The 15644-nt window shown below is 36.4% G+C and overlaps 1 protein-coding gene across 3 annotated transcripts in view; it reads left to right on the top strand.

Annotated features, from left to right (window-relative positions):
- bicd1a (bicaudal D homolog 1a) overlaps positions 1–15644 on the top strand; it is a 178998-nt gene that overhangs the window by 149087 nt on the left and 14267 nt on the right. Inside the window, exon 8 of one of the 3 annotated variants that reach the window (XM_069903451.1) lies at positions 15300–15385. The exons of 1 other annotated variant lie outside the window; for it this stretch is intronic. In XM_069903451.1, the coding sequence (XP_069759552.1) occupies positions 15300–15385 (86 nt within the window). The remainder of the gene's footprint in view (positions 1–15299; positions 15386–15644) is intronic. One more of the 3 variants, XM_069903452.1, reaches the window with a different exon arrangement.

Consider the following 15644-nt stretch of genomic DNA (forward strand, 5'->3'; position numbering starts at 1 on the left):
AGTGGGTTATCAGTCTCTTGGAAGCTAGGCAGGAATGCAGCCCTAACATGCTACGTAGCATATTTGATTTCATGTGAAAAATTTCTTGCAACTTGTCTTTCATTTTAAGTTTATTTGTATTTGAAGTCAGTCTATTTTGATGCTCTAACTTGCGATCAGCAAGATGGTAGGAATACAAGTATAGTTGTCATTTCAGGATGAACAACATCAGAAAATTAAAAAAAAATGTTCAACAAGGGTAGTAGAATAATTAAGGGAAATATAATTTTTGTATCAACATACAGCAGTGCTTTTCAAACTTTCTTTCCACTCACATACCACCTAAGCAATCCCTCTGCCATAGGTGCTCTGTGGTTGGTAAGGGATTGCTGAAGGTAGTATGTGAGTAAAAAGAGAAAGTTTGAAAACCACTGTTTTAATTGTACCTAATTGACTCGTTATGTGCACTATTTCATAACTCCAAAGGAAATGGGCCAATGACAATTTTTCTCAAACAAAATATTTCAGTAACAATTGGGTCTAGAGCAGTGATTCTCAACCTTTTCTCCTTATTCACATCACCTTAAGCAATCCCTTACTAATCACAGAGCACTGACAGCTTAGGGATTACTTAAGGTGGTATGTGAGTGGAAAGAAAAAGTTTGAAACCACTGACATAAAGTAACGTTGGGAAGAAAAATTCATTCAGCACTGTTTCCTGGATAACATTGAACAGAACAAGGAGAAATTGGTCCGATTCAGTATTGTGCAATGTCAGGATTTACCTGTAACTTTGCAGCGAAGAAGAATCTGGATGGAATTATTGATTCTGAATAAAGGGTCACTTAAAGACAGAGATGGGATTTCTTTGCTCAAAGGATTATGAACCTTTAGAACTCTCTGCCCTAATAATTAAGGATTTTCAGATACTAAGAATGTTCCAGAAAGAGCTTGATTTTTTTTGTATACGAAGAGAACCAAGAATATGCAGATGTTGCAGAGCTGGAGCTGAATGCACAACTGTACAGCACAGTACAGGCCCTTTGGCCCACAATGTTGTGCCTATCTATATTAGCCTACTCTGTGATCAACCTAACCCTTCCCTCCTCACGTCCATAATCCCCCATTTTTTTGGGATCGAAGAGAAGTTCTGTTATGATTTGCTGAAAAGGCTGAGTCGGCTTGAGGTGCTGAACAGCTGTTTGCAATGAATATCAAAAACAAGAGCAAGATTATGACTCCATTTTCTTATCTCATATTCATGTCCCTTGATTTCGCCTGCAGTCCAAAAACTTCATTCAAAGATCCATTTCTACCAAAGATTCACAACCCTCTTGGAAAAGACATTTCTGTTTATTTCAGTCTAAAATGATTGTTTCTCCTGAAATGTCTTCTTTCGAGAGTCTCCCTCCATGGAAAACATCCTGACAGCAATTTCCCTGGCAAGTCCCCTTCAAATCTTGTGTATTTCAATTGCATAATTCTTCCAAACTTCAATGATTATTCTCCATTCTGCTCATATCTTCATCATGTTGACAACTCCTTCATGCTTGGAATCAAATGGGTGAATCTTTGTTACACTGCATCTAAAGCAAGTACAGGTATACCCTGTTTTATAAATACTCGCTTTCCGAAAATTCACTTTTACGAAGAAATCTGTGTTTGCTTTCATGAAAGATTTTGAAGGGGTTTTCGCTTTTACAAAAATAACCTTCAATAGTAGAGAATGAGTCTTCACTTTACACCATTAGGGCTTACAAAAGGTTTCATAGGAATGCTCTACTTTCGTAAAGTGGAGTATACCTGTACCTTGAAGATGTACCTTTACCTCCTATGGACGCTGCCAGATCTGCTGAGTTCCTCCAGCATTTCTGTGATTTTGCTACAATCACAGCGTCTGCAGACTCTTGTGCTTCATTCCTGAGGTTTGAAGGAAAACGATCATTTCTCTGCTGTTTTTCATTCTTGGTTGGTCCCAGTGATGTCTTTGTAATATGAAAGGGTCAATCTGTGCCCCTTTTAAAGTTTAGATGTTTCTGTGATGGGGTCTGAAATTACCCAAATGAGGTTTTATTTTATACAATTTCATTAAAAAATATTTAATCACTGTTATTAAAAATATCACTATACAAATATCTAAAAAAATAATTTTTAAAAACTTTTGCCCTTACCTAAAGAAATGGTTGATGAACTTTTTCACTGTTTGTAAACAAGGTGTGTGATTTAAAACATAATTTATGTCCTTTATTATCGCATGGTTTTATACAACATTTTAGTGAGAGTAGGTATGGCAAACTTAATTAACTTGTGTAATCTAATTATTTTAAATAGTTATTTTGTGTGTGTGTGGATGTTTGCTTGTGATTAAAAGAGTGAGTCGGGAACACAAGAAACAGAAAATAAGTAGACACTTTTCATGCTGATTGGGTTTGCTCATTTGCAGTAGAAATGCTGTTTGAGCTGTGTAATCAGAACATTCTGAACTATAATTTAATTGTCAGAAAAATAATTTGTCACAAATTTGCATGACGGTCTTTAGATTGTACAAGAATGCTCCCTGAGGCCCAACACCTCTGGGTGAAACTTTCTGAAATATTATTGATGCAGTTTTCTTCTAATATCTTCTAATTGTAATATTGAAGTTGCTGAAAAGATGCATAGAGTCACACAGACAATGATTTACCTCTTTGGGTGCCAAGCACTCGAGGAGATTATAACATTTGTGAGGTGGTAGCCAATTTTGCATCTTTCTCCATTTCTCAGTGGAAGTCTAAGGGAAGATAAATTCGGGTTGAAAACAATCCACAGAATTACATTCACACATTTTACACAAAATCGAGATCTGCCTAAGGAAAGATAAATTCGGGTTGAAAACAATCCACAGAATTACATTCACACATTTTACACAAAATCGAAATCTGCCTAAGGGAAGATAAATTCGGGTTGAAAACAATCCACAGAATTACATTCACACATTTTACATAAAATTGAGATCTGCCTAAGGGAAGATAAATTCGGGTTGAAAACAATCCACAGAATTACATTCACACATTTTACATAAAACTGAGATCTGCCTAAGGGAAGATAAATTCGGGTTGAAAAAAATCCACAGAATTACATTCACACATTTTACACAAAATTGAGATCTGCCTAAGGGAAGATAAATTCGGGTTGAAAACAATCCACAGAATTACATTCACACATTTTACATAAAATTGAGATCTGCCTAAGGGAAGATAAATTCGGGTTGAAAACAATCCACAGAATTACATTCACACATTTTACACAAAATCGAGATCTGCCTAAGGGAAGATAAATTCGGGTTGAAAACAATCCACAGAATTACATTCACACATTTTACACAAAATCGAGATCTGCCTAAGGAAAGATAAATTCGGGTTGAAAACAATCCACAGAATTACATTCACACATTTTACACAAAATCGAAATCTGCCTAAGGGAAGATAAATTCGGGTTGAAAACAATCCACAGAATTACATTCACACATTTTACATAAAATTGAGATCTGCCTAAGGGAAGATAAATTCGGGTTGAAAACAATCCACAGAATTACATTCACACATTTTACATAAAACTGAGATCTGCCTAAGGGAAGATAAATTCGGGTTGAAAAAAATCCACAGAATTACATTCACACATTTTACACAAAATTGAGATCTGCCTAAGGGAAGATAAATTCGGGTTGAAAACAATCCACAGAATTACATTCACACATTTTACATAAAATTGAGATCTGCCTAAGGGAAGATAAATTCGGGTTGAAAACAATCCACAGAATTACATTCACACATTTTACACAAAATCGAGATCTGCCTAAGGGAAGATAAATTCGGGTTGAAAACAATCCACAGAATTACATTCACACATTTTACACAAAATCGAGATCTGCCTAAGGAAAGATAAATTCGGGTTGAAAACAATCCACAGAATTACATTCACACATTTTACACAAAATCGAAATCTGCCTAAGGGAAGATAAATTCGGGTTGAAAACAATCCACAGAATTACATTCACACATTTTACATAAAATTGAGATCTGCCTAAGGGAAGATAAATTCGGGTTGAAAACAATCCACAGAATTACATTCACACATTTTACATAAAACTGAGATCTGCCTAAGGGAAGATAAATTCGGGTTGAAAACAATCCACAAAATTACATTCACACATTTTACACAAAATTGAGATTTGCCTAAGGGAAGATAAATTCGGGTTGAAAACAATCCACAGAATTACATTCACACATTTTACATAAAATTGAGATCTGCCTAAGGGAAGATAAATTCGGGTTGAAAACAATCCACAGAATTACATTCACACATTTTACATAAAATTGAGATCTGCCTAAGGAAAGATAAATTTGGGTTGAAAACAATCCACAGAATTACATTCACACATTTTACATAAAATCGAGATCTGCCTAAGGAAAGATAAATTCGGGTTGAAAACAATCCACAGAATTACATTCACACATTTTACATAAAATCGAGATCTGCCTAAGGAAAGATAAATTCGGGTTGAAAACAATCCACAGAATTACATTCACACATTTTATACAAAATCGAGATCTACCCTGTTATCTCTAAGAGTAAATGTGAGGCATTGATGATTCCTGAATGGTGCTAATATTGAGCTGGTATGGAATGCATCTGTGATGTGCTTGAGGTGAAGAGTGTTGGTGGGATGGCGGGAAGAGTGGGGGGGTGGGGGGTGAGGAGTGGTTGAGTGCATGAGATGGGTAGGTGGGTAATGATGGGAGGAAAGGTACAAAAATAGGCTTTCCTAATGAAAGGAAAGAAAAAGACTGTGTTTTACCTAAATCATAATAATCAATTAACTAGGCAAGAAGAATCATTCTTCAACATGTCATACTATGTTTCTACACTGTGCTGGCAGCTTGTATTATTAGCCTGTCATCTGCATTTCAAAGGAATCATCAAATATAACCTAATTAATGGCTAAAAACAAATTGAAACATTGAACTCAGAATCAGCTTACAAAACAGTGCAAATTGGTCCAAGGTGAATATTGCTACAGATTGAAGTGGAAGACCAATAGGTAAAGAGAATTTTATTCCTTTCTCTCCCCATAGTCCCCCTCCCCTATTGGAATCTCGGGATATTGGGAATACTGATGGATTATGGCACTTGGATAGAAGATCAGCCATGATTTTGATAAATGGGAAGCAGATTCAAAAGGTTGAATACCTGCTCCTGCTTCTGCACTTTCTCAAAGACATATCACACTTCTTCACAGGAAAGTTAATGTGTGTGTTTATATGAACTAAAGCAAGTTTTTAGACTTTAATCTGTTGATGACAGTCGAGAGACCTGATGCTTTAAATTCTTGGGCTATCTTTTCTCATAGTTTTTTCTCAAGAAACTCTTCATTTATTTCCATTGGCTTGAACAAATCCTGTCTCCTAAGCTCTTTGCTTTCCCAAGTTGAAAGACTACTTCTGCAAATTTCATTATGCATACTTTGAGGATTATTTTATCCTGTGTATCTTGTCGATGCAAAATTGGATGCATTATTTTGAATACGGCTTGAATTGGGCCAAGTATAAAGAAACATTTTCAAGTATTTTCCCAAGGAAAAGTATTTCATACGTGATGATCTTTAAAATTGTTGAAATTCAGAAAGTTATATTACATTTGAAATCAGAAATGAATTGATAATTCCTGAGATCATGGGTGTCACCTTTGAAGACAGCCCTTTTCCTGAGTCATCAAACAAGACACGACATGCAATTGGAAATAAATATGTAAAAATATTAAATGGTGCATTTAATATAGCAGCTCATGCTACCACAAACTATTATGTTTAAATAAAACTGATCCAACATTTGTATGCAGTCACGTTGAGTTTCCCTGGGATTTAATATTTATCTGAACTCCTTGACCAGGAATCACATAACCTTGATGTTCTGAATTCTTGAGTGGAATGTTCCTGAAATAAATAAAATCACTACTTTGTTTTTTTTGGTTTTTGCTGCTGTATCCTTACTTTCTTCTGTTACTTCTCTGTTTTGTTTTGTTTTTTTTGTCTTCATTGTATCTGTTTTTTGATGATTGACATTGAACACAATTTTTCTGAGAGAAAAAAATAGCAAGTTTCCATGTCCAGTCTGGTTAATGAGGGCACATCTAAAAGCACGATGTTGCGCCTTTTCAAATATGTTTACCACAAACTTTGTGTAGATTGTAGGCTTCAACCAATTATGGAGCAGAATGCTTTCAAAAGAAATGTAATTGAGCCAAAATAAAATTAGAAAGTTGTGGAAACACTCAACAGGTCAGGCACCATTGATGGAACAAGAAACAGTTCATGCCCAGGGCCCTTTGTGGTAGGTTTTGATAAAGTCTCTTGGAATGAAACTATTAACTGGGTCACTTTCCACAAATGCTGCCTGAGCTGCAGAGTGCATTTTCTGTTTTTATTTCAGATTTCCAGCATATGTCATTTTTTCCCCCCAGTTTTGTTACAGTTGAGTTGGTTCAGAGGGTAGTTAAAGTCGTGGGCTAGACCAGGGCACTTAATGTCAACAACTTTCAGAAATTGTTTTTCCTCTTCTGAGTTGACAAAAATACACTGAAAGTGTGCATTACAAATGAAAAATGTATCTCATTTGGAGGTAGCAAACACACTGACATCTGGCTGAAGATTAATTTGAGAGGTGTGGGTTTTCTCACCTGGACTGCAGTTTTTGGGAGGCATGACTCTGTGACCCAGTGTGGAAAAATGTTGATCAGCTAGTGGAAAACAGGCTTGAAGAATGTACATTCATGGATTGCTTTACTCTTGGAGGGTACGGGTAGAAAGGATGAGGCTAAGAACAAAATGCTTGAGTGAATGGAAAGGGCCTGAAGAGAGAGGCAGAAGGATGGTGGGTGAAGCAGAGGGAGGGGAGAACTTCAGAAGAGGGATCAGATCGGGGAGGGAGTGCAGAAGAGTGAGGAAAATTGTGTAACAAGATGTTCCACCTGTGTCGTTGTAAGTGCGTGGTCAAAGTTTCTATCTGTGTGGAGCAGAGCCTGCTCTCCATTTGTCTTGCACCTCTTTGACATTGGAAAAGGACCTTATTCTCCCAAGTCTTGTGGTAGCTAGTGTGGAAAAATACCCAAGGTTAAAACCACTGATGCATAGATCACTTACAGTGGTCAAAACTGGCCATCATTGTTCCTGAGGGACTCTCTAAGAAGTTCTCAACTCACACTTCAACAAGTTTGTGAGGATTTTAAAAAATCTGCACCTGTAGTAAAAATGGGCTTTATGTGAGATGGCCACTTTAATAAATTTTAGTTTAATATGTTAGTCTTAGCTAATGACTCTGTCCTAGTATTGGGCATAATCTTAAGATTTTCAGATCGCAAGTTTACAATCTGTTTTCTTCACAGACAAACTTTTATTATGAAATCTCTTCAGCTGGACAGCTGATGCTCTCTGAAGAGAACTTATTCAGACCAGGGGTATTGCACATATTTTTAAACCCTGGTGTGATGATTGCTTTATTTTGTGGGTAATGCTGGATTGAATTATTATTGGGATTAAATCCTGGGCAACCATGAACCTGGGATCACTGATGGTGTGTCTTAATGCACCATTGACTGACCTTCATGTATGGTAATTTTGTTATGCATTGCTGGCATTCATCCAAAGTAATTTTATGGACTGTTAATTTACATCAGGATTGTTGAGTTTACTAGATGCCCTTCCAGAAAATGGTAAATACTGGGTCAGCTCTGTATATGGGTTAAGATTTGTAGGCAAAATTCTGGAAAACAGATAATCAATCTTGATGAATAACATTTGCCTGACAGCAACAAAGAACATTTGTTCTAAAACCAGATCGGCCCACATAGTAGTCTTGGAATTAAATGACAAATTTATTTTTATTAATGTAGTGGATATTGGGTACTGAGTAAATGAGGTAAAGTTTCTGTCAGCTATGTATATATACCTCAACTCTTCACCTGATGTACTATGCATAGAAACCATTTACCTTCTGTAAAGTGGGTTTTTGGGAGCAAATTAACAAGAAACCTTTGAACTGTTGTGTATATTCCTTTTGTAAATTAAACTGTGGGTATTCAAAATCATAAATCAAATGTTCTGTACACTCTACTGGTTAAATCTAATAATACAGGTGCATCATTAGACTCCATTGTTCGTTAGCTTTCTGCTAATTACTAACATCATTTATCAAACATTTCCAGAGAGATTTAGTGAGGATTAACTCTTATTTAAGTGTTTTAACAATTATTAAAAACTGAGTTCTATTTAATAAAAAGATTCAAAAATTTTGTGCAAGATTTACATTGATCTACATGAGACCTGGGTTACAACAACTTGCTGAGCTTTCAGGCTTTTTTATTTATTCAGAAATATTTCTATTGACTCCAATTTTTCTGGAGGTTGATGGATAAGGACAGCTATTCAATGCTAAGTTTGCATGTATCTTTGGAACTTAGTGTCGTACTTGCAAGATTTGCCTTATAAATGCCAAATTAAGCTAATGTATTTGTTAATACTTGTACCATGCCTCAAACGCTTCGACTTATTGATTTATTTGAGAGGATATGTGATAGTCAATGGCTGCTTCCTTGTTTTTTTATTTAGCTGCAGTGGGAGGCATAACAACATTTAGCTGATGGCATAACTAAACAACTCACCCAGTTGTAGTTCAGGATTTAACAATATTAAATCAAACCAGAATAAATATTTTTTTTGGCTGAGAGTTTTGAGACTTTGGTGATGATTTGCACTGAAAAATACATTCGAATAAGATGATTTGTCAATATTTGCACTGTAGAATTATACTTTTACAGAAATTATAAGCAAATACCTTAATGAAAAAATCAATGACCTTCACATTAATTTGCAAGTGATTCATTGAATCAGTGTTGATTAACATTTGCATGCCATTTTACCCTTTTTAGGCATTTCATCAAGAGATAGATTGAAAAAGATTTTGACAGATCTTGCTTTTCAACAAATTCAATTCTGATTTCCTGCGACTTAAACTTGCTAGTTTGGCGTACATTGCGTTAATAGTAACTTCCAAAACGATATTGGTTTTATGCCGAAAAAGAATTGTAGGATCGTAGAAAATGTAAACGGATTGGTATTAATGACAATTCTTGGAACAAGATTCATTTACTGGCATGTAGCCTGCTGTGTTGGTGAAGATGCACTTCTCACTGGTTTTCTATAGCATCTAACCAGCAGATGGCAGATGACCCCCCATCTGCTTCTTGCCAGCGCTTCTTGATCTCCCTTCATTCGTATTTGTCTTTGGAAATTTGTGTCACTCTCTGTCATTTTCAATCTGCCTCTCTTTACAATTTTTCCTTGTCTGCCTTTTTCCATAATGTGGCCTAATTTGTACTATAGAAACAACTGCCTCAAAGATTAGTGATTAAACACAATAGATATCTGTAAAGAGGATAATACTCTGTCTCCAAATTTCATTCCAATACTTTCAATGGAACATATTACAGAGACTCACAGCCACATCTCTACAGTGCATTCGGTGCTGTGGATGGAGGGTAAAATTGTGGGCAAAAGTTATGATATTGTAATTCTTAGTGCATTTTTTAAAAAGATCTCTTAGTGGAACTAAGGTTTCAGTTTTATCATTCTGGTTTTAATCTATCAAATTTTAAATCAACCATTTAGCCGAATTTCTACTCCTCAGTTTACACGTGATCAAAATTTACAGCTAGTCTGAACTTGCACAGATATTCTGGATAAGATGAAAATATTTTCTAACTAGAGTTCCAAAATACAAGTGATCTCAACAGAATTGAGTTAAATAGAAATGTAGGATTCATCTTGTATGGGTACATTACGTTTGAGTTAGGAATTGGTGCCAATCCAATATGGCGTCACCATAACCTGATGAAAACCATGTGTTTTTGTATCTTTTCTGAAGCTGGATAATTAGATTGGAATAATGGTGCTCTCCATGCTATATACAGACATTGCATTATTTCCTGCTTGCACATACTCCACACACTGCCATAGATATCCTCTGTAATATTTTCCAAACTTCTATTTGCAAGATAATCAGATGTATATTTTCACCGAGCTTGAATTTCACCTCTTGCTTCTTCTATCTTCTAATTTGGATTTCAAATTTTCTCTCCAACTGCCATTTTCTGAGTAACGACCTAAATCATGACTCCCATTTTATGACTGGAGCCAAATGGTTCAGAGTCGGGGGAGCCCATGGAGTCACAAACTCCGTGCATGACTGGTCTGACTGTAACTTCAAATTACTTTCCAGTCTACTTGCAATAACATTTCACTCTCTTGATCACCAAGAATCTACTTATCTCTGTCTTAAAAATATTCAAGAGATTTGCTTTCACATCCTTTGAGGAAGGAAACTTCAGAGAGATTGACTATCTGGGAGAGGGAAAAAAAAGCTTTGTTTAAAGGTAAGACAGAAATAAAACAAAATAATGCCTTGCTTTAGATTTTTGTCACAGTCAGAAAGATCCTCTCAGTATCTTATAAATTTCAGTTATTTCTTTCAATGTCTGCAGAAGAAATAATTATGAAACTCAGTAAATCACATTAGATTACATGAGGCTGATTTTTTTTTTAGTGAGTTTTTGCTGTGTTTCAGTTCACAATATTTTTTCATTACTGAATGTGATGCACTGACTGAATGCAAGAACATGATAAGAAAACTTGAATACGATACTTCCACAAACTTGATGCAATTGCTTCATTTGGTCCTCTTGTTAGATAAATATTGTCTTCATTGTGCCTGTTCAGTGTCTGTGTTTTGTGGAAATCCATGTACAAAGAATACTTTTTACTTCCTCTGAAGCTCAATGTTGTAATATACCACCTCTTTTATTACAGACTATGCAGGTTAGAAGAGTTTGTGATGATCTTAAATGGGCAGAGGTAGGAATCTTACACTTACCACCATTCTCCAGACTCTCCCTAGAATGAAAAATGCAGAAGGCGCAATGGTTTGCACACTAGAGCAGGGTAGCAAAGTTCCTACTAGCAGACTAGGTGAGCACTACATCTCCAAGGTAATGCTTTCCAATATGGAGGCTAGTTTTAATTTCTGGTTCTAAATGTTTGGTTGCTCTTTGTCCCTCAAAATTACACGACCATTCCAATGTTTATTGTTGGAGTTTAACATGAATATAAAGTGATCTCTCTCCTGAATTAAGCATGCCCACTCCCTCTTCTTCTGAGAGCATCCAGAAAGAAAATGGTGGCCGAGCGCAGCATGAATAAAACTGGCCGTTAAGGAGTGCAATTTGACTCTGCCACTGCTCCACTTGTGCTGAGTCTCCACAATTAAAACCAGCCTTACTAATTGACTTGGCTTGCATTAAAGAGTGGCTACTTTTCCGAAAAGTTTTTGCAGCCACTAGAACCTGTTTAAAAACTCTAACATAAGCTGCTGCCTTGATTTGGAGAATACATGAAGGGAGAAAGTACCTGTGGGTTCCAAGAAACGTGCAGGAGATTGAGGTCACTGTTGTTGGTAGAGCCTGAGATAATTTTTCCAATAAAAATTTTTTGGATGATGAACGTGAAATTTTCTAACATTTATGGAAGATTTTTTTTGGTGGCAGTGATGTTCGTTTTTAAGAAGAATTGATCATTCTATTTGTTTACAGAGGAAGAACTTTTGTTGCATCACTACCATTCCAAGTATGGTTTTCTTTTGATTTATATTGTACATTTGATTTACTTGGAAAACCATTGTGTTCATTGACTGGATTTTCACCCAGACCTGCCCATTTGTGCCATCTAGCAGGAAAGATTTTTAACTGTGCAGCATCATTGATCTTCACTGTGGAAGATTACTACCCTATGCTGGAGGCTCCAGTGATGTGCACTAAACCTATGTCTCACCAGCCACTCATGTTGCATGTGATATAAAGCAATTTGGGACTGATGATGCAGGATTTTTCACCATGCCAGAAATGTTGTAACGCAGGGCATAGGCATCTTCCATGATCTTTTCAGGGGTAACTTGTAGACATTGTACTGTTTGCAATGACTCGTTGGCCACGACTTTGACTGCTCCACGTGAATATTGCTAAATATCAGCTCAAAAACTTTTCAATCTATCTCATAGACTTTTTCCTTAAATTGCTTCAAAAGAATGAATTATGGAACACGAGTTGTGATGAAAGCTACAAGTCCTATTAGGGTTTTTATTTGGAGTCTTTCTATCACAAAATAATTTTATATTATCCTTGCTTTTTCTGATTGAGCTCAAGCCAGAAAATCCAGTCAGAAGTGGCTGAAGACATTCCTACCTTGTGAAAAAGGAATCGTGTTATAATTTTTAGTGGATAGATTTATTTATTTTAAAAAAACAAATCGCTCCTGCCAATAGAGATGTAATTTCAAAGAGCAAGGTAAATGGGTCTCAATACACAACTTGTCACCCAGAAAATAATACTGTCACATGATTCTGTCTATACGGGAAGATTTGGAGAAAATAATACTGGGACTTGCAGTATTTGCTTTTCTGCTTCAGTATGATTTGGGAAGCACTTTATTTCAATAGGTCATCACTTTTACTGGAATGGTTACCATTAGATGGATGTTGAGATTTATATACTTATGGGACAGCTTTATTGGACTTGCATGAATGATGCAGTAGAATTTTGTTTCTTGTGAAGGAACTGTTTTGCTCTTGACATTTGGCAATCCAAATCTAACAAATGTGTTCTAAATAAATATTTCACTTATTAACTAAGTTTAGCACTCAATGTTAGTTTTGAATATCTGCCAGTGAACCATTAGCCTCTAAACTGAGGAAAAAATAAACTTCTCATTGAGAAAATGGGAAACAGCTGATCAAACTACAGTAGTTCCTTAAAGCAATCACTGCCAAAAGTGCTTTCAATAACCTGTCCTTTCTAGACTATGAATGACGCCCTTTTAGTGCAATGCATTGAGGATTCATTGGAACTCATCGTACACCTCAACCAACTCAAATTGTTGACGATATCTAGGCCTACAATCTAGAGCAGTCACGTGCTCCATTTCTGGTTAAAATTGATTTAAACACAGGAACCCTTTGTTATTTAAATATTCATGACTGTCAAATTGGTCTAAAATCTAAACTGATACATATAACCATAACCCTGATTGAATTTAAATTTATTAACCTGATGAAATCTGAACCTATTTTTTTTTAAATAAATGGAGTGACCAAAGTTTTCAGTTTGTGCCCATTTTGTTTCTTTGTGCCCAGATGTTGATAGCTGGAGAGTAACCCGTTTAATCTGGGGTAGGTGGCATTTACTCTCCACCCCTAATTTTCAAGTTTCTAGATGCACATCCATTCCTATCTACTGTTGCACTAGTATCCTGTTTCTCCTCAATTTTAAAATGGTCTTGTGGAAGCTTCTTGGCCATCTAATGTGACCTAGTACTGTAATCAGCTTTCAGTCGTCCACTGTCAAGTACATTCTGTTTTTTGTGAGCTTCTGCTGAGGAATTGCCCAATCCTTGATGATCTGACATCTTGTATCACCCACATACCTATCCAAAGTGTTATAAAATTAATGACAAATTATTTATTAACGTGCATGAATAACAAAAATTAAGTAGGCAGATGCGACATGGAAGTTAGAAGGCAAAAAAACCATGTTAGTCTTAGAGGATTGAGTAGGGAATTATTATTACAGATTTAGTACTTTGTTGAAGCTACACCTGGAGTTCAGGAGAGCCCCATGTTACGGGGAGGGAGGAGGGTTCATCATAAACGTCCCATATTGCAATTTTCCTTGTCAACGCAGTGTCATTTGTGCATGTTCAAGAAATGTGAGTTGTAAAAAGTTGTGCTAATTTACTGTTCTCACATAAATTCTGTAACAAAAAAAATTATTATTCCTCCATAAAATCATTGAATTTTTAGGTTATGATTTGTAATTTGCAAGGTCAAATCTCCATGATGTGGGGGTTGCATGTTTAATTTCATTTAATTTTAATGATACAGCTCTTCTGGCCCATGAAACTCATGCTACCCAATTAACCTGCCAACTCTGTACATTTTGGGAGGGGTAAGTGGGTGGAAACCGGTGCACCCAGAAAAACCCAACACTGGTCATGGAGAAAACACACAAATTCCTTACAGGCACTGCTGGGTTTGAACCCAGGTCGCTAGTGTTCCAACCACTATACTAACTGTGCCACCCAAGTGCACTGTTTTGGTTCCTTATTTAAGAAAGTAACTAGTACTCCTGGAGGCAATTGAAAAGAGATTCATCCAAGTTAATTCCTGACATGAGGGGATTGTCCTCTCACATGCGGCTAAAGATGTTGGATTTAATTTCTTTGAGTTTAAAAGAATTGTATGAGATCACAAAGGGCATGAAAGTGTGGATGTCGAGTGGCTTGAATGTTGGGCTGAGCTACATGGTATGGGGACAGTCATTTAAAACGGACTTGTAGAGGGTTGTGAAGCTCTGGGATTTGACAAGATGTTATTTCAAAGATCATGTTCCTTTCTCCTTTTGCAAGCAATAATGCAAAGCCTAACCATTGTTAATCTGAAAATGCTAGCCTCTGTTTGGTGAGTATTATCATTGGTCAGAAATTACACTCTGGGTTCATTCAGAAAATGGCATGTCATTCAATGAAAAATAGCCCTAACATCCGAGAGGATCATAGTAACTCATCACTCATCTCAAGCAAAACTTTACAGCCTGTTTTTCAAGTAGGAGCCTTCCAATACTTCCTGCTTAATTGATGACTGATTTTTGAGATGGAGTTTAGGTTTACAAGCCACCTGTTAATGTTTCTATTTGGTGAGATGTTGTTGCCCAGGTGTTATGAAGGATCCACTTGCAAAGATAACAAGGTTGCACGAATGACTAGCCCCAATGCAGGAATTTTGCAATCTTTAATTCTGTATAACATCTTGAGAGACAGCAATAGAGCTCTGTTAAAGGGCTCCCCAGAGACGGTAGTTGTTCATAAGAGTTTCTAAAAGAAAATTTCAAATTGCATCCTCAGCCAGCAATAGTTTGTGGTGTTAATGACATTGTTACAGGAGAGAGTGATTTTTGTCTCTCTTTTTCAAAAGGACAAAATTCACCGACAGTCTTTTCCAGGGATTAGTGGACTAAATCCTAGTTTCACACCATCTCTGCTGGACAACAATATGTCCACAAATAAATGAAATTGTGCAGCAGAAAGGAAACATGGAAACTCCTCACTAAATCTCTCAGTTCTATCTTTTCTAGATACTAACCCATTTTGCTGTGTCATCTCTCTGTATATTTGTCTAATTTGTCAGTTTTTTGTAGATTGTCAGCAGTCTGCTATCTCCATATCGCCACACTGCTCACAACTAGACAGAGGACGTGACTCAGAAAATGAAAGGTAAAGTTTTAATTACCTCTGGAACCCATCCAAACCCATGCATTTTCCATGAAATCCATGACAAGAGTAGCCCATCTTGCTTTTGCTGCATTTTGACAAAAGTTTTTCTTGCCTCACTGCATGTTGAGATTCACCTTTGAGGTTTCATTTCTCACAGCTTTCGTTTAACTTCAGGTCTTTACACTTCTGTCACAGTGCAATATACCATAGTGATTGAATTAATGCTCTTGTAATCCCTGTCAAGTTGTGCAATCCCACA

Source organism: Narcine bancroftii, chromosome 11 (genome assembly GCF_036971445.1).
Source record: "Narcine bancroftii isolate sNarBan1 chromosome 11, sNarBan1.hap1, whole genome shotgun sequence".
Classification (NCBI taxonomy): domain Eukaryota; kingdom Metazoa; phylum Chordata; class Chondrichthyes; order Torpediniformes; family Narcinidae; genus Narcine; species Narcine bancroftii.